At 41.6% G+C, this 20,748-nt stretch overlaps 1 protein-coding gene across 1 annotated transcript in view; it reads right to left on the reverse strand.

The window, feature by feature from the left end:
- Window positions 1–20,748, reverse strand: part of LOC138733774 (splicing regulatory glutamine/lysine-rich protein 1-like) — a 74,101-nt gene that overhangs the window by 38,150 nt on the left and 15,203 nt on the right. Inside the window, exon 3 of the mRNA XM_069881267.1 lies at window positions 11,606–11,721. Within this exon, the coding sequence (XP_069737368.1) occupies window positions 11,606–11,721 (116 nt within the window). The remainder of the gene's footprint in view (window positions 1–11,605; window positions 11,722–20,748) is intronic.

Here is a 20,748-nt window from a genome sequence, read left to right on the forward strand (position 1 = left end):
TTTGTTCTTAATTCTCATTATCCTACTCCATTGGTAATTGGCAATAAATTAAATCAATTTCCCCAAGTCGAGTTTGTTTTGCCCATGACGATAATTGCTGGGTGATCTCCCTGTCCCCCGATCCCCCTGCCTTTCATCATATGAGGAGGGGGAGTGATAGAGTGGCCTGGTGGGCATTTGGTGACCAGCCAAGGTCAACTCACCACAAGTACTTTTATTAAAGAACAAAAATCTACCCATAAATAACCTTCTATAGTATAAGGTTTTCTGTGCGCTGTCAGTTACCATCTTATCAAAGAGGTCTGTCCAAAGATGCAGTATATCAATCAGAAAACATGCAGGCTTGAATTTCAAATGCTTACAGTCAATCAAATTGAGTAAGATGCCTTCATATACTGCTATTATTCTTATTTTTTTGCCACAACAAGTATTATAAATAGACAAGGAATTGCTGAAGCCTTGCCCAGCAAGGGAAGAAGGGAATTTGCAGTGCCCAGGGCCAATTAGTTCCATAACAGACATCAGTCCATCAAAGGGACAGATAAGGTACCTTTTGGACAAACATATCATGTAAGGCAAGATTAATTACAGTTGAAATGCAAAGGATAGTAAGTCTAAGATTCCACCAAGCTTTGCTGCGGAAGTTTGTGCCAAGTGCCCCACCAATGTATGCCCACACATTGTCAACAATGGTTTGGGGAGAAACTGTTGACACTCCCAATGGTGGGTGGTTGACAAACTCTGCCAGTATGCAGACAGATTCTCTCGGCCTTTCCAGGCCTGCATCTCGGCTCTGGAGAAACTGTTTGAAAAAGTGTCCAAAAGATTCAACAGAGCTGAACAAAGATCTGAATGCTTATTTGACAAACTGTTTGATAAATTGTCCCACACGGAGAATAGATCCTACTCCTCACCTGCACAGGTCCACATCACAGCCACTAAGAAAAGATGTCCACCTGTGAAACCAACCTGAGAGAGCCAGCAAACATCACGATGCACTGTGGCTTTTCCTGCATGATCATGGAGAGGACATGAGGAGATGGGATGGAAAACCTACTGCTGCCCTAGAGTCACAAGTTCGTAAGTTAAAAGGAAATACACGTGTGGATTCTTTCAGGGGAAATGTTGCTCCAGTCTCTAGTGAATGGGTTTCAACCCCCTGCGATCAAACCAAACCCATTCCTAGATGGGTACTATGTTCCAAATTAGAAGGGCCCTGCCTCCAGCTAGGTGGAGTTTATTGGACTGTGTGGATTCCATGGCCTGGCACGAGAGAACTACAAAAATACAAAGCCTTGGTAGATAGCAGTGTGCAGTGCACCCTATTGCCATCGAATCATAAAGGGACAGAATCCGTCACTGTTTATGGAGTGACAGGGGGATCTCAAGAAGTGACTGTAGTCGAGGCCTAAGTGAGCCTAACTGGGAATAAATGGGAAAAGCACCCCATTGTGACTGGACCTAATGCACCCTGCATCCTTGGCATTGATTATCTTAAAAGAGGGTACTTCAAAGCCCCCAAAGGGTATAAGTGAGCCTTTGGTACAGCAGCTGTAGAGACTGAGAATATTAAACAGTTGTCTAAATAAATGGGCCAGAGGTGCCCATGGGATCAAACCCCTTGCAGGGTTAGACACAACCAGCTTGTGAAACACCAAAGTAACCGCTGGGCTAGATCCAGCCCACTGATACCCTTTTGCGTCTTCAAAGTACCCTCTTTTGAAATAGTCTACGCCAAGGATGCATGGAGCATCTGGACCAGTCACAATGGGGTGCTTTTATAAATAAAATGTTGTTGGGAAATGGTTAAGTGAACAAGGGCATGTTCCCTTGAGGGAGCTGTATAAACAATCTCGCTGTTAAATGATGAGCTAAGAGCAGGTGGCTGTACAAGCAATTCTTTTTGATAACATTAAGCCTTACTCTAAGATAAGTCAGCACGTAGTTTAGAACATTGTAATTAAAACAGGACATTGTGACCTTGAACATAGAATCTATAGCAGGATGTTAGAAGCAAAATAGCACGTAGTAGTTAATGAATATTAACATGGGGGCAATATGAATATAGCCAATGAATATGTATTTGCATGCTTTTACTAATCAATGAAATTGTAATACGATGATGCAATCGAGTATAAGTATATAACCTAACTTCTGTTGAATAAAGTCAACCTTGCTTTATCAATCATATTGATTTGACTGCATGGTTCCTCCCACCACGGCAAAATGTATTTATCATTTTGTAATGGATGGAGATAGAATATGGATGCACACCTGCTACCTCAAAAAACAGACTGGCATGAAGATGTTAAACGTTATTCCTGTCTGGAGAGACCAACAGAAGCACAAAAGCTCTCTTTACCCTGTAGTTTTGGTTTTATTGAAATGATCCTATGAGATCTCTTCTCCTAAACACACGGAGACCAAACATGGTCCTGTGTGGACATGAAAGATTTTACTGTGGCGTGTATAACTGGGACAAGCGGCCGATGCCTTGACATACCCGTGATATTAGCAGCAAGCACAGAGAAAACAGCTGGTGTTCTCATGCTTGCTAGCTTGTTGAGACCTTGGAATCTTTACTAAGACCCGTGAGTTAATAAGAAAAGAATGCAGTAGACGGAAAACATGAAGATAAGGGGCACATCTGTGGTAAATAGTGGGTTGCAATCTATTGCTGTAACCGCGGGATTCTCACAGGTGGAAATTCACTGGAGCTTGGTTTGCAGATTACCTCTCATTTTCCTTAAGGACTCAGTTTAGTTAGCTTTCTGATTCAAGTTCATATTCACAGCCTCTTGCAAAAACTTGGTTAATTCTCTATGATGATAAATTTCACCAACTTTATTTTTCTGACTGGCTATTTGCATCAAATAGCGGTGCCAACAACTCCCTCCCCATCCCAGCCTTCATACTGTTTGCCAACAAACCCTTTCCTGTCATTCCCTTCTGCCCCAGCCTTGTCTTTCTCCCTTTTTCATGCTCTCATCTGACAATTTAACTAATTCTCCCACATGCTTAAAAATACTCAAAAAAAAAATAAAAATCCATCCTGCCATTCTGTATCCTTTTACCTCTTATTCTATATTTTTGGACTGAAAGCTCAGTGGGATGCTGACTATATTTGTACAGGAAACATCATTCTATGAGTTGGTGCTACAAGTACAACAATATGTTTTTTGCTGGAGCTAAGACCAAAGCTGGGTGCTGTCTCCCTTCAATAAACCAATAAAACACCCAAACATGCACAAAGCCATTTAGGTAGAGTAGCACTCAGAACAACTTAAGTACTGTAGACCTGACTATCCATGGCTAATTGCCAGGATGGGATTTAAAGTGTGCAGATGTAAACTGTGTACAAAATCCCATCTGGAGTTTACCACTCACTGGTTTGCATAAATGCAACATTAAAAGTGCTATGCCTAATGTGAAAGATAAAAGGACCGTAGGACTCTTTCCAATAATTTTGTAAGAAATATCTAGAGGAATCAAATTTCAGGATGTCTAGAAACATGTTTTTAAGACTTCACACTTTCTTCTTTGAAGACTTTTTTCTTTTCTGCTATCCAAGCTTATGTTACTATATAGCAGGGTAGGAATTAATCCTTTCATGCAATGCAGTTTTACTTGGGCTACTTTAAACGCTGCAACTATCCACCAACAGCAGTACCATAAACTCAAAGTATATAACCAGTATCTGGTGATGAGAACGGGGTACCTACTTTAACTCAGTGTTATTGGATATGGAAAGCACAGATCATTCCTAAAATACAGTGGGAAGAGAAGGGAATAACGCCTCTAGTATTTTGTAGTGTGAATTTTGGCAGGTAAGTACACTGTATCAGAAAACTCCACTAATCTTGCCAAAAAATTAAATGAAGTCCTGGATAGGGACATCAGCTGACTTTAGAGACAGAAGCATAGAGCACAGACTGAGTGAGCTGAGGGAGAAGGTAACTGTGCAACATTGGATAACACATGCTTTTCTTAATCCTCTGCTGCAGACTTCAATCAAATCTGACATTAAATTTTATTTTAAAAACTGAATATGATTGATAAAGATACTTTTAATTTGGTCTTTTCGTCATGATTTCAAAAGGCAATTGATATATTTGTCATATATATGAACTAAAGAGGGCCCAAAGAGTGGTGGCAAATAGAGTTAAATCCAGCTGGAGGCCAATCACAAGTGGTGTCCCCGGGGCTCAGTGTTGGGTCCTTTTGGACAAACATATCATGTAAGGCAAGATTAACTGCAGTTGAAACTTGAAGGATATTAAGTCCACAATCTTTCCCTACAAACACAGTCACTTCCTAGAAAATGAGGACAATACAATCCTCATTTTTAGATTTGGGAGTTGAAATCTTTCCTGGGGAACTTTATAAAAAAAAAGTCACTTAAAAATCACAACTAAATCGGTTTGCTGGGTCCCTGGTTTGAAATTAATTTTCTCTACTTAGGAAAGCAACTGCCTTTATAGCAAATTAAGTTTCTATCAAGTGTTAGAAATTCTCAACAAGCCACCAGTAATTTCTTTTTATGTAACAGGAGAAAACTACTGTCTTTACTTGAAATCATCCTTTTATTACTGACTATATAGCTTGACTTCCTCTTTAATATTGTAAAATTCACAGATAATTTATGAAAGTTGTGTATAAAAACAAAGTGAATTTACTTTAGTGGGTTAGTTTATAAACAAATGTCTCTAAACACTGTTATTACACAAGTTCTGTCTCATATCTTTATGAATGATCTGGATGAGGGGATCGAGTGCACCCTCAGTAAGTTTGCAGATAACATCAAGTTGCACAGCAGTGTTGACCTGCTTGAGGGCAAGAAGGCTCTGCAGAGGGATCTGGACAGGCTGGATCGATGGGCCAAGGCCAACTGCATAGAGTTCAACAAGGCTAAGTGTCAGGTCCTGCACTTGGACCACAACAACCCCATGCAGCGCCACAGGCTTGGGGAAGAGTGGTTAGAAAGCTGCCTGGCAGAGAAGGACCTGGGGGTGTTGGTCAATAGCTGGCTGAACATGAGCCAGCAGTGTGCTGAGGTGGCCAAGAAGGCCAACAGCATCCTGGCTTGGATCAGAAACAGTGTGGCTAGCAGGACCAGGGCAGTGATTGTGCCCCTGTACTCAGCACTGGTGAGGCTGCACCTGGAATCATGTGTTCAGCTTGGGGCCCCTCACTAAACCAAAAACACTGAGGTCCTGGAGCGTGTCCAGAGAAGGGCAGTGAAGCTGGTGAAGGGGCTGGAGAACAAGTGTTATGAGGAGTAGCTGAGGGAACTGAGGTTGTTTAGTCTGGAGAAAAGGAGGCTGAGGGGAGACCTTATCACTCTCTACGACTACCTGAAAGGCGGTTGTAGCAAGGCAGGTGTTGGTCTCTTCTCCCAAGTAACAAGTGATAGGATGAGATGAAATGGCCTCAGGTCATGCCAGGGGAGGTTTAGACTGGATATTAGGAAAAATTATTTAATCAAAAGAATTGTCAAGTGCTTCTAACAGGCTGCCCAGGGAAGTGAGGTACACCTGGAGGTATTTAAAAGATGTGCAGATATGGTGCTTAGGGACATGGTTTAATGGTGGAGTGGCAGTGTTAGGTTAACAGTTGGACTCAAGGATCTTAGAGGTCTTTTCCAACCTAAATGATTCTGTGATTGTATGATTACTGATGCTTCATTAGCAGAAATTTTGCAGCGGGACCATGAATAAGCACATTTTATTTTATGAAATGCCTAAGCTATTACTTCACATATCAATGAGGGCAGTATCACCCATTTTAAGACAAAAAAAAAAGCCAAGATTCTTGTGAACTAAAGGATTTTCAAAGTCATGCAATGCCTCTTCCACAATGACAGTTACGAACCATAAAGAGAATTAGCCTAAACCTCTAATTGGTGACTTTGGTCCCACTGTTGCATTATCTAAATTGTACCCTCTAAAACAGCTGTTGGAACACAAACTTCACAATGGATGCTGACCTTTGTGCAGGTTTTTGAAATAGTGCAGAAGAAAACAAACTTGGTTAAAGGAAGGAAGGAAGGAAGGAAGGAAGGAAGGAAGGAAGGAAGGAAGGAAGGAAGGAAGGAAGACACTGATCACGGAATCACAGAATCACTAGGTTGGAAAACCTAGGTTTTGGAACTCAACCAGGATGAGACTGTGCCTGCGCACAGATTGAGTTCAGGGACGATTCATGAGGAAGATGAAGGCTTCTTCATCTCTGAGACCCCGGCCCACGACCACCAGAAAGCACTGCGCAAGCGCGAGACTGGAAAGATCCTTCTAGAACTAACTATAATACGAAGCGGGGAGGGTCGGCAGCACCTGGCAGCAGGACGGTGAGTTCTGTGATGGGGTGGACATTTTGAGGCGGTGGGGGCTTCCTGGAGCCGGGAAAATCCCAGAAAAACCCAGGCGGGAGCGGAGCGGGCAGCGCTGGGCTCCTGACAGCCGGCAAATGCTGGTCCTATGCGGTGCCTGAACTACTGCAGGAGATTTAAACGGTCCCTTGGGGGCACAGCGAAGAGGAGTGTGGTAAAGAGGTGTGGGACACGTTATTGTCATGCAGCAGTTTGAGCGGGCAGGGCGAGCAGACAGGGCGCAGTGAGGGACTAGAGACTAGCCAAAAGACACTGAGGACCATGGTGGCCATCCGGTAGAAGATTAAAGCTGCTCCATGTGCTGCAGCAGGCAGGATGGATGCTGCCACCCAGACAGAGACTCAGTGGGTGCGTGCAGATACCCAGACCCTGGGCTGCAGGCAGTGCCCCCTCCCACACAAGCTTGTGTCTCTGTTACTGGCTCCACTTGTGAAAGCTGCGCTCGTGTAGGGGAACTCCTTCACATGGTGGAGGAGCTAAGAGAGGAGGTGAAGAGGCTGAGGACCATCAGGGAGTGTGAGAGGGAGATAGACCAGTGGAGCAAGGCCCTCTCACTAACTCAGCAGCCTGCTGGGGCTGGTGTGTCCGAACATCATCCACCTGCAAACTGCAAGGTTGGGGGAACAAGGGAGGGGGAATGGCAGCAAGTTCCTGCCAGATGAAGGAAACCTGCTCCCCTCACCCAGACAACAAAACCCCAGATCCCCCTGAAGAACAAATATGAAGCGCTGCAGGTGGAGTCCACCCCTGAGGATGAGGATGATGGCTCCCACAGCCTAGAATCTTTCCCCAGGCTGCGCCATCCTGAGAAAAACATAAAAACATCCTCCATTAATAAGAAGAGGAGAGTGATTGTCGTAGGGGATTCCCTCCTAAAAGGAACGGAGGGACCCATCTGCAGACCGGACCCGCTCCACAGAGAGGTCTGCTGCTTACCAGGGGCATCGGTGAAGGAGGTAACTAGAAAACTTCCTTCCCTGGTCCAAGAGATGGACTACTATCCTCTGATATTATTCTAAATTGGTAGTGATGATACAGAGAACAGAAAGCCCAAAGCCATTAAGAGAGACTTCAGGGCTCTAGGGAAATGATGGAGGACTCTAGGGCTCAGATAGTATTTAGCTCCATTCCAATGATAAATACAGAGGAGCAGGAAGTCAAGAAGAAGAATTTGATTAATGCCTGGCTCTGAACCTCGTGTGAGGAGAAGGGCTTCGGTTTTTTGATCATGGGGTGGCCCATGCACCCCCAGGCTTTTTTACTAGGGATGGGACACGTGTGTCTCCTAGTGGGGCTGAAGCCCTTGCTAAAAATCTAGCCAGGCTCATTAACCGAATTTTAAACTAGATGTGATAGTGGAGGGGGATGAGACCAGTCTAGTTGGAAGTGAGCCTGGAAATGGGGCACTGGTGACTCGGAGGTGGTGTGCTGGTGAGGACCATCAGTGCATCACCACGCATCAAGTGGGGGGGATTACACCTGGGGACAGTAAGGAAGATACTGGCATCTGGTGTTAGCTACCCCAATGACCAGGCAATTGGGAATAAACTCCATTCCCTCTATGAGGGCTGAAGGTTAGACAGCCCAGCTGAAGTGCATTTACACCAATGCACACAGCATGGGGAATAAGAAGGAGGAGTTGGAAGCTGTTGTATGGCAAGGAGGCTATGATGTCATTGTCATCACAGAAATGTGGTGGGATGACTCATATAACTGGAGTGCAGCTATGGTGGGATATAAACTCTTCAGGCAGGACAGGAAGGGTAGGAGAGGAGGCGGGGTAGCCCTCTATGTAAGAGAGGACTTGGATACCGTTGTGCCAGATTGTGGTGATGAGGAAATTGAGTGCCTGTGGGTTAGAATCAGAGGAGCCCACAAGAAGGTAGATTGTGTGATGGACCCAGCCAAGAAGAAGCAGCTAATGAGCTCTTCTATAAACAGCTGGGGATAGTCTCTACATTGATGCCTCTTGTTCTTGTGGGGGACTTCAATCTTCCAGATATCTGATGGAAGTACAATACAACAGAAAGGAAGCAGTCCAGGAGGTTCCTTCCCTGGAGGTGTTTAAGGCACAGGTGGATGAGGGATATGGTTTAGTGTTTGATGGGAATGGTTGTACTCGATGATCCGGTGGGTCTCTTCCAACCTGGTTATTCTGTGATTCTGTGATTCTGTGAAGACAACTTCCTCGCACAGCTGGTGAGCGAACTGACAAGGGAAGGTGCCCTCCTAAGACCTGTTGTTTGTGAACAGAGAAGGCCTTGTGGGGGATGTGGCAGTAGGAGGATGCCTAGGACAAAGCGATCATGAGATGATAGGGTTTTCAGTTCTAGGTGAAGTGAAGAGGGTGGTTAGCAGGACAGTAGCACTAAATTTCCAGAGGGCAGACTTTGATCTCTTCAGAAGGCTGATTGGCAAAGTCCCATGGGAGACAGTCCTTAAGGGCAAGGGAGCCCATGAGGGCTGGTTGCTCTTCAAAAACGAAATCCTAGCAGCTCAGGAGAAAGCCATCCCCATGTTCCGGAAGAAAAGCCAGTGGGGGAAAAACCAGCTTGGTTGAACAGAGAGATCTTGAGAGATATCAAGAAGAAGAGGAATGTCTATGAACTTTGGAAGATGGGACAGGAATCTTGGGTGGACTACAGGAGAGAAGTGAGATTGTACGGAGAAAAAATCAGGAGGGCTAAGGCCCAACTAGAAATCAGATTGGCCAAGTCTGTGAAAGATAACAAAAAATCTTTCTATAAATATATTAACAATAAAAGGAGGACTAGGGATAATATACAGCTAGAGGAGCAGAATGAGGCTCCCATGATCCAAGAAGAGGCAGTTAGAGACTTGCTTGCCCAGCTAGACACCCACAAGTCTATGGGGCCGGATGGGATCCTCACAAGGGTATTGAAGGAGCTGGTGGATGTGCTTGCCGAAACCCCTTCCCTCATCTTAGAATCATACAATCATAGAATCATAGAATAACCAGGTTGGAAGAGACCCACCGGATCATCGAGTCCAACCATTCCTATCAAACACTAAACCATTCCCCTCAGCACCTCGTCCACCCGTGCCTTAAACACCTCCAGGGAAGGGGACTCAACCACCTCCCTGGGCAGCCTGTTCCAGTGCCCAATGACCCTTTCTGTGAAAAATTTTTTCCTAATGTCCAGACTAAATCTCCCCTGGTGAAGTTTGAGGCCATTCCCTCTTGTCCTGTGCCCCGTCACTTGGGAGAAGAGGCCAGCACCCTCCTCTCTACAACCTCCTTTCAGGTAGTTATAGAGAGCAATGAGGTCTCCCCTCAGCCTCCTCTTCTCCAGGCTAAACAACCCCAGCTCTCTCAGCCGCTCCTCATAAGGCCTGTTCTCCAGCCCCTTCACCAGCTTTGTTGCTCTTCTCTGGACTCGCTCCAGAGCCTCAACATCCTTCTTGTGGTGAGGGGCCCAGAACTGAACACAGTATTCAAGGAGCGGTCTCACCACAAGAAGGGTCGCAGGGAGGATCCAGGGAACTACAGGCCTGTCAGTCTGACCTCAGTGCCAGGGAAAGTCATGGAACAGGTGATCTTGAGTGCTATCATAAAGCACATGCAGGAGAATCGGGTGATCAGGCCCAGTCAACATGGGTTCACAAAAGGCGGGTCTTGCCAAACAAACCTGATCGCCTTCTATGATAAAGTGACTCGGCTGCTGGATGGGGGAAAGACTGTGGATGTGGTCTTCCTGGACTTCAGTAAAGCCTTTGACACAGTTTCTCACAGCATTCTGCTTGAGAAACTGTCAGCCTCTGGCCTGGACAGGCGCACACTCTCCTGGGTGGAAAACTGGTTGGATGGCCAGGCCCAGAGAGTGGTGGGAAATGGTGCGAAATCCAGCTGGAGGCCAGTGACAAGTGGGGTTCCCCAGGGCTCAGTGCTGGGTCCAGCCCTGTTCAATGTCTTTATCAATGACCTGGATGAAGGCATTGAGTGCACCCCTAGCAAGTTTGCGGATGACACTAAGCTGGGTGGTGTGCGTGTCGGATCGGATCCGAGTGAACTGGGTTGTGTTTGGGGATTCGTTTCTGTAACTTTGGGTAGTTGCACACTCGTGTCCCGGCTGTGCGCCCCAGTATCTTGATGTGTTTGTTTGCTGGAGCCAGAAGTTAATATTGCTTTTGATTTTCACCCTGGGAGTGACCTTATTGGCCTCTGGATCACCACACAGACAAACGAATCCACTTTCCCCATCCCAGTCAGGCCCAGACACAAGTGTGTGGCTCGTGGGTCCGGGATGTGACAGCATGTCTTTACACTATAAGTAGCTGTTGTTAAACAAAACAGTGAGCGAGTTAGGCGGATTAACCCCCTCGTACCTTGCCGGTGAATAAACACATACCTACTTTATAACCCTTAATTGAGTTATAGAGTTTGATTCTGCAAAACACTGAATACATTCATATCTTTTAGGACACTGATCAGCATCAGCTAAGAACATGAGAGTAGATGTAATGTTTCTGGTGAAAACAGATAGGTTTGGGAATCCACAGGACACACTTAATTCAAAATTCCAGGATGGTACTAGTAACATCGATACTCACAATCCTGCAATATGTTTGGAAGTCTGAGGACTTTCATCTTCAAATAACACGGAGTTAGTGACATTAAACTCAATGTTTCTGAAGGATTTACTATTTCCAGAATTCTCTCTGAACAGGGCACAGCAGCCTTTTGATATCAAGAAAGGCTTAGAGAGACAGAAGGGAACTGAGCAGAAGCAGCAGCCGCTAGCTCCTATGCTTTTTGCAGTAAAAACATCGTTAGGCTAACACTCAAAAGCCCTGTCATAGAGATATCAAGTAAAAGCACTCTAATGTAGCATTTTAATATTCTGAAGGACTGTGTCAAATTTAACTATTATGTTTTAACAAATTTTCAGGAGGTGGATAGCACTGCCACTCGATCAAATTAATGGGTCTAGGGAAGGGACAATTAATATGGACACAACCAAAACTAGTATTTACCCACTATTTTGCAAAATAAGAATCTGAAAGAAACAGCCAGGAATGATAGTTCATTGACATTTATGATCTACCCTCAAAAGAGGCACCACAGCTAAATCCTCACTGATTTAGCATATAAGAGGATAACATCCACGGATCAGATAGTTCTTGTTCTCTGAACACAGAAAGGCTACTGAGTACAGAGGAAAACCAGAAATCAAACAAGGACTGAATTTTACTTACTGTAGTCAAAGGGGTTGGTGCAGGTATAGGAAGCAACCCTGCACCAGGCATCAGGCTTGTCATAGTAGGAGCAGGCGCCAACAGAGAAAGGGCTTTGGCTTCATCCGGGATTTTTCCTGAAGAAGCAAATTAAAGTGTTACACAGAATTGGAACACTACACAGATGTTACTCTTTCTATGATTTTACAATTACCTTTGCATTTAAAAATGTAATAAATAAGAATGAATCTATCTATCAGATCCTTACAAAGAAACAAATACGAACATAAGCATTTCCTTTTACCCTGCTCTACTAGGAAAAACAAAAGTGAGTACAACTTCAAAGACTACCAATCACATAAATGGATTATTGTTTTAAAAACTGAATAATGCACACAATTATTTAACACTTTGAGCTATGGGTCACCTGTACTGGAAACTTAATGTTCATGAACGAAACGATATCAAGCATGGACGCTTTCCCAGGGCAATGTTTTCACGGTGATCAAAAGTTGTTTTACACATGACAACCGTTCGTGTTGGCTGCATCACTAATAGCACACAGAACATCAGATACAGAAAGAAGAACATTTTTTAAAGTTTAATCCCCAGAAATGGCAATTAACCAAACCAGTAAAAGAGGGAAAGGGGAAAGGAACAAAGTATGTGCTAACTGAATTAGTGCGCTTTTCCCCCCTCTGGTGTTACCTACTTCTGATGTAAAGATAAATAAAAATAAAATAAAAACTATTCTGACTCCACACAAGACATACTACAAGTAAAGTTGTGAGTGAAGGAGGGGAGGGCAGAAAATATCATATTTGTACTGTCTTACATTCTAGGTCACCTCAGTTTATCTGAAACTTGGATAAATTAGCTTTACATTTACTGAGACTGAAGAAAATCATAATTGATCATCTACGCAAGCGACAAGGACCAACACAAAAAACCCCAAGACTGTGCCTGTAACTTTTTATTTAGCAAATTCAGAAAATCAACTACGATCACCTTCAAAATAGTTCCCTTCTGAGCTGACACACGGCTGCATATGATGCTGCCAATATTCAAAGCGATTTCGCAGATCATTTTCTGAAAGGAACTGTCAGTTCTGCTTTCACATCTTCTACCGACAAAAAATGGATTCCTTTGAGCAACGACTTGATCTTTGGGAAGAGGAAGACAGGTCTGGTGAACAGAGTGGGAGCTCAAGCACAGAAATGTTGTTATTAGCTAAAAACTGCTTCACGGACAAAGCGTTGTGGGCTGGCACACTGACATTCTCCAACCGAGGGTAAGAAAATGTCTAAACACACATTCACACGTACTGAGTGAAGCGATTGAGTTGAGCCTTGTCTCACTGTGACAGGTTAGAACATGTTCTACACCCATCTCTGTCTCTCTCCTCCCACTCTTGGTTCCTGAGCTATGGGGTCAGTCTTGGGGGGCTTTTTGTGTTGGACCTCATATATGTTCCTAAAATATCTATCCACTACTATTTCAACCATACTATATCCCCTGTCATGCTAAAAGTTTAAGTAATATCTAATCTGAACTAAACTAAGGTTTCATTCAGAGTTAGTTACAATTACACTGCTAAATGAAATCAAAAGATGTAATAGTTAATTACAAATACAATTAAATGTTTGTATTAAATTTGAAATACAATGGGATTTAAACTGGTACAAACATTAAACACCAAACTGAAAAACTACAGAAAGCAAGTTCTAATTATACTAGGTATCTATTATCTATTCAAAATTAGTAGCGTAACTGCATATATACTATCCAACTGAGCCCTTTGGTATTACCCCATGCACTTTAATTAAAGCAAATGCTTTTATTTAAATATTGCTTTAAAAGTCAAGGTATATACAAATACTGTGCCAGTGGCTTTTACTTCTTTTGTTTAAACTGCATATATTTTAACTGTAAAACCCCTAAAACTAAAGGATTTAAAAAATATTATATTTTGTTATAAAAAACCAAAATATAAGTTTGAAAACACTGTGCAATTTTAGCTATACAAATTACAATAAACCCCACAGGAATCATACTACTTTAATAAAAAATAAAAAGAAGACAAAAGTGTTGCAAATCTGTTGTACAGATCTGCAGCAAGGACTGGATTACGGCTGGATATGACCAAAAGACAAAACAAATCTAAATGAAAATTAATTTATATGTAGCATGGGTAGAATAGAAAAGATAAAATAACAGTACTCTTTTTTTCCTCATGCCTCCTATTTAGATTTATTTTATTTATGTTAAGTTTTGAGGCACCTTGCTCCTTAACATGTAACAAACCACTTGATTTTGCAATCTAAAAGAGAAAAATAGGAAATTAGCACTTAGGAATTAACTGTGCAATTACGTCCTCCAGGGCTTTTTTAGAAACATACATGAATCTGAGTCATCGTCACAATGTTCAGCACTCTTTACAGGTCTCATTTTGAAGTTAGGCATGCAATGAGGGGTGTCCTTGATTTGCCTGTCTGCTCATGAGAATTAGGTATTTGGCTGCACATCCTGCCTACTATGTAGCTCATTAACATGCTTCCAAATATACAGTTCCAGCAACTGTGTGTGCAGATTAGGCATACAGTAATATACCAGTACTTTTGAAAATCAAAATACTTAAATGTTTTCAAATGATTGATGAACCAGACCTTATCTTGAACTGCCAGCATCTTGCAATTAACTGGATACTCATACAGGTTTCTACAAGATCAACAGACATGACTCAAGTAAATCCAATGGCAGAAATGGCTCCTGAAATGGTGCATCTGGATTCTGATTTAGATCCTTGGTAAGTAATGTACATAAGCATATGCCTAATTTAAGTATGCAATTACATACAGCCAGTTCAATATACACTTAACCAGATAAACTTAAGAGATGATTAATGCATTTAGCCCTTTTAAAAAGGAACTGAATTATGCACATAACTAAACAGACAGGGAGTTAAGTTCAGAAAGGTACTTAAATATAATCCTAAACTTTAAGCATATGAGTCACCTTACTGAAATAATTGGAATTATTCATTTGTTCAAAGGTTGCTTAAGGAATCCTCTGAACACTTTCAGTTAAGTAAGCTATTAAAGCAGTTTAAAAAATGAATAACATGCATAGCTAAATTATAAAGATAGCAGCATTATTTCCAGAATACTTTGGTCCCTCAACAATGTAATACTTTATTTTAAATACAAAGTCTAGTTGGTCAGTTCCATGCCACAAACAAAGATTTGCTTGTTTATTTTATTTGAGAATGAGGAACTTGTATCTCTACAGACAGAATCCTGAAAATTTGCCTGTACTTTCAGAGATATTGACTTTTCAAAAGATTTCCCTCTAGTTTTTAAGACCAGGTCAAACTTTTTAATAATTCTATAGAAAATAAACTGTTGTGGCTGATAAAAAACCCAACCAAAACTGAAATAGCTTGCAAATTTAGTTCCCTGTTCTTCAGACAGTTTTGAAAAACAAATTAATATGTGAGCCCAAATAACCTCATGAGTTACAGCCTTCAAGTTTTAGAATGTTATCTCCATGAAATTATTTATAAAAGGAATGCAAGCCCACAAAGATACAACAAAACATGTGAATAATGACATGAGAAATTACAACATTTTAGTTTAAGAATAAGTCTTTCATTTTTAAAATTCATGGTATTTAAAAGCTGAATGGAAATGAGGTCAAGATATTTATTTTCTAGTAAGGAAAACAGACAAAATCAATATGCTACATCTGTTCAAGGTCAGGTTGGATGGGGCTCTGAGCAACCTGATCTAGTTGAAGATGTCCCTGCTCGCTGCAGGGGGGTTGGACTGGATGACCTTCATGGCCCCTTCCAACCCAAACCATTCTATGATTCTATAATACCACATCCTTAGAAATATTTCTTAGAAGCTTATGAGTGTTTAGTAAATTATAGATTCAATGATAATTTATTTATTTAATCTTCACTTTGCAAAGGAATATGGAAGCAAAAGTAAATTAGCTCTCTGCATTGCCTAGATACCTTACGCTTCTTCAGAAATGTACAGTTCTCCTAAATATCAGTTATAATTGTTACTTTTTTTTTATAGCAAAGTGCTTAAGAGCCCTAGTCAACCTAGTCCAAACCAGAATCCATTTTGCTAAACACTGAACAAAAGTGTCTGTGTTAAGCAGGTACTAATCACAGTATTTTTATCCCCCTCCACATGCCTAGAAGAAATTAATTTCCTACTCTTTGTACTGAAACTACGTAGTTAACCTCCCCAAAAACTGCTTCAGCAATAGGTATGTTTTTTTAAAAAGCACTTTCTGATCATATCTACTGGAAACATAATTAAAGGAATTGTTATTTTCCCACCATTTTAAATCAATGGAAAATGCACAAATACAAATAAAATAATTCCTGTGTTATCCAATTTGTGATTCTTATTGGATTTAGCAACAGAGATTAAAGAGATCAGAACTACTGGTAATTACCTCAACTAGCACAGCTAAATCCAACAGACATCACAAAGCAGAGCTCTTCCCAGCTGTGGTTCACAGCCTGGTGAATTACCAGTTAAACCAATTGGTCCCAATGCAGCTAAATGGAAAGAGCAATATCTGAGGACTAGACACACTGATGTGCAGGCATATGATATAGGGGAAAAGTTAGAAAAACTTAGAAGGCTTAGCTCACTGAAGTACGCACTGTCTGCTAGTAAAGACCTTGAAGACTCTGGATGTTGATAAGGGAGGAGCTCATTCACAGACATTCACTGATAAGGGAAAGCTGGAATGTGAACAACAGCAGAAAGCTGACTGCACCTGTCTCTGCAGTCTTAGAGCTTGACCAGGATGAGACTGCGCCTGCGCACAGATCGGGTTCAGGGATGATTCATGAGGAAGATGAAGGCTACTTCAGTCCTGAGCCCCAGACCACGACCACCAGGAGACACTGCGCCTGCGCGAGTATGGGAGAAGCTTCTCAAATCTAATTATAATAAGAAGCGGGGAAAGGTCATGAATATGTAATAGGCGCTTATGAATAGGCATGTCTTTACACTATAACTATCTGCTTGTTAGACCATACTGTGTGAGTTAGGAGGATTACCCCCTTGCACCTGCCAGCGAATAAACGCATACCTACTTTATAACCCTTAAGAGAGTTATAGAGTTTGATTCTGCAAAACAACACCACCTGGTCCAACACTTCCGTTTCAGGGCTTCCATTTCACAAGAAAGAAAAATCATCATTTAGGGATGAGAACTTTCTCAATCGTTCCACCATGAACTGCCAGGGCTTCTGAAATTGTGAGATGAGTTTTTAAATTTTTTTTTAACTCTCAATGTGCCTCATATAAGACATTCCAACCAAAACCTCAGGCTGCATTTGTACTTCGGAGTGGTAAACAGATTTTCTAAAAATTATAAAAACAAAAGGATGAAATCTTATTGCCGCTGACCTCACAGGAGCAAGTTTTCATCAGAAGCAAACAAATATTTAATGACATTCAGTATTCATGACAGTTCAAAATCAGAAATAATTATTTTACACCCTTCATGTTAGACATAAATAGAAAGCCTTTTAAACAGACCATGCATCCTGAAATAAAACTATGCTGAGAAGAGGAAAAATAGAAAAGATCATGATTTTACTTTGTAACATTAATTTCTCCAGAAAGTTTCAACTGACCTCTTCCAAGATAAACTCATGAAACAATATATGAAAAGAACGCATCTTAATACTGATATATTTTTCACTATTCCAGTCTGACACAATGTGCTTGTCAGTTGAATTTAGATGTTTAAATGTATTCCAAACCAAATTTATCCATAATTCAGTGTAAAACTTAGTTAATCATATTCCAAATTCTGTGTATACCATCCACAAGCAGCTTCAGATCAACTTCAAAATGAAACACTGCAAACCCTTTACAAAACATCAGTTTTTCAGAACTGAATTACCATTTCACAAGTATAAGGGAAAGAGATTTAACAGAATAAAACAAAAAAGGGAAAAAATAAAAGAAAAATAAAAGAAACAATGGAAAGAAAGCAAAATAAAATAAAAACAGAGACAGGGCGTCCATCTTCAGCAGGCCAGACTTCGATCTCATTTTTCCCATGAAGGTTTCAGTTGGTGGCAGGTTTAGTGGCATGGCAAACAATGCCTAACTCAGGCAAGTGTAACAGGTCTGCCTTGGCCAGTCTAGTCATCTAATAATGCACAAATATCACACAGAGAAAACATACAAAACCAAATTAATAGTCAAAATCCATCTACTCGACAATGTGGACATAAAATTTAGAATTATTAGGGTGGCATCTTTGTTCATCTTTCAACCTTCACATTCTCAAAGCATAACATTTAAAGAAAAACCTACTGATACAAAAGAAAGTCATATTTTGACAACTCAATAATGTTACTTCATTTACAATTACAGTTTCGTTAAATCGTTTATTAAATGTCACAAAATTAACATTGTTTTCATTTTGTAGTGATTCCTTCCTCATATTCCCTTGATTTACCACTGTTTAAACACACTCCAAGTTTCAGATTTTATTCTGGTTTTAAAAAAACAAATTTTCAGAGTTCCATGTTACCTCTCCTCTACATTCAATTCAGTGCACAAAACGTTTTATTACTGGCACTGTTGGCCATGGATATAATTTAACCTTCCAGTAGAATATAACCATTGCTACTTTAAAAGCCCATTATACACTCCACTGACCCCGTTAACAATGATATAGTGAAACAAAACTGTTGCACTGTGGTCTCCAAAGCCCTGCTTATTCCACAGAATAAATTTCTCAGAAAGTTAAACTTATATGAATTCACATCTTTACAAATTAAAATTAGTGATTCTGTTAGAAAGATACACGGAATCAGCACTTTGACTTTAAAAGAAATTTGACCTCACAACCCAATCACTTGTCCACCTAATTATGCATAAATCTCTGTGGGGTCCAGAACGATCTGGAACAGTGATAATTTTTCTGTAATACATTTTCTCAGAAATGCCTAATAAGTCAGCTGCAAACAGGGTTAGAACAAGATTTCTCAGAACTTTTGATTTTATTCTCCTTTCACTCATTGTCTACCATCAAGAGACACAGGAAAACATAGCTTTACCTGCCTAATGCCATATCATGTCAGGCAGTGATCTTATCACAAGAAAAACACAAGGAAGTGTTGTTCATTCATTAGACAGCAATCTTTCCTCTCTGGCAGTGCTGAACCAGTGTTAAGGACTTTTCAATGAAACATAAAACTAAGATCCTGAGGAATTTGTAGTCAATAAGGTCAGTTTTCCAGTAATAAGGACTCTGGTCTGATACATTTTGTCTACCAAAAGCCTCTACAAAGCTTCAAGTGAATACAGCAATATCGTCTTTGTGGTTTAAGAACAAGTTCCAAACATAAAACAAAAAAGCCCCCAAAACAAAGCATAAAAGTAACTAAAAATTTAGGCTTCACAAATACTTGTTAATATGCCCACATTAACAAGGCTACAAGAATAGACAGTATATTGTAGGTCATTTTAGAGTCCATGAAGTTTTGGAGACTTGTCAGAGTTTGCTAGGAACACCCCAGACCATTACTACAGCAGCACTCATACTATCCGGATCATGATGTGGCAGGCATGCTAAAATTGGTACTCTGGGACCACTGTTAAACTCCAAGAAGTCAACAGTGTTTTTTGAACCAAAACCTGACTCCTGCAGCTAGAAAAATCCTGTTAATAGGAGACATTTCTGGACTTGCTGCAGTTAATGGATCAATCATTCTAAATATCGTTGTTCATGACAGAACAGCTACCATGTTCAAAGTCACTACACTGGCTGGAATGTTTCCATTCCAAGGAGGCAAAAAGTCCAGATCTAAATGGGCAGATGCTCAATTCCCACAACAACCCAAATGAAGTCAATGGGGCTCCAACAATCTGCCTACAGTAGAGCCATACTTCATAGAACTGCATTCAGATCTGGGATAGTATACTAACACTAAGAACTACCTTGTATTAAACACATCTGTAAAAGCATGATATTAAACACATCTGTAAAAGCATGACATCAAAGCTAGTTAAAGGAACACCTGAAAATTTAGTATTCACCAAGTATTTTATTTTATTAAGTTATAAAACTATTTTACACTAGAAGCATTCTGTACAGCTGACTGCAATTTAAGAGAGATATCTAATTTCAAAAAGGAGTATAAATATGCATAAGAAAGCTTGTTTATTGCATGCAAAGTAATATTTTCCACAGGAATAAGAAAGGAGCACCTCATCCACTCCTCTTTTAAACACCTCCAGGGATGGTGACTCAACCACCTCCCTGAGCAGCCTGTGCCAGTGCCCGATGACCCTTTCTGTGAAAAATTTTTTTCTGATATCCAGATTGAATCTCCCTTGGCAGAGCTTGAGGCCATTCCCTCTTGTCCTGTCCGCTGACACTTGGGAGAAGAGGCCCAGAGGTGAACACAGTATTTGAGGTGTGGTCTCACCAGTGCCGAGTACAGAGGGAGAATAACCTCCTGGACCTGCTGGCCATGCTGTTACTGATACAAGCCAAGATGCCATTGGCCTTCTTGGCCACCTGGGCACACTGCTGGCTCATGTTCTGATGACTGTCAACCAACACCCCCAGGTCCTTCTCCTCCAGGCAGCTTTCTAGCCAGACTTCTCCTAGTCTGTAGCACTGCATAGGGTTGTTGTGCCCCAAGTGCAGGACCCAGCATTTGGCCTTGTTACACCTCATGCCATTGGACTCAGCCCAGTGGTCTAGCCTGTTCAGATCCCTTGCAGAGCCTCCCTACCCTCCAGCAGATCGACACTTCCACCCAGCTTAGTGTCATCCGCAAACTTGCTTAGGGTGCATTCAATCCCCTCATCCAGGTCATTGATAAAGACATTGAACAGGGCTGGAACCAGCACTGAGCCCTGAGGAACACCACTTGTGACCAGCCTCCAGCTGGATTTCACACCATTTACCACCACTCTCTGGGCCCGGCCATCCAATCAGTTTTCCACCCAGGAGAGTGTGCGCCTGCCCAGGCCAGAGGCTGACAGTTTCTGAAGCAGAATGCTGTGAGAAACTGTGTCAAAGGCTTTACTGAAGTCCAAGAAGACTGCATCCCCAGCCTTTCCCTCATCCAGTAGGCAGGTCACTTTATCATAGAAGGC

The sequence above is a fragment of the Phaenicophaeus curvirostris genome (genome assembly GCF_032191515.1).
Source record: "Phaenicophaeus curvirostris isolate KB17595 chromosome W unlocalized genomic scaffold, BPBGC_Pcur_1.0 scaffold_34, whole genome shotgun sequence".
NCBI classification, from domain to species: Eukaryota; Metazoa; Chordata; class Aves; order Cuculiformes; family Cuculidae; genus Phaenicophaeus; species Phaenicophaeus curvirostris.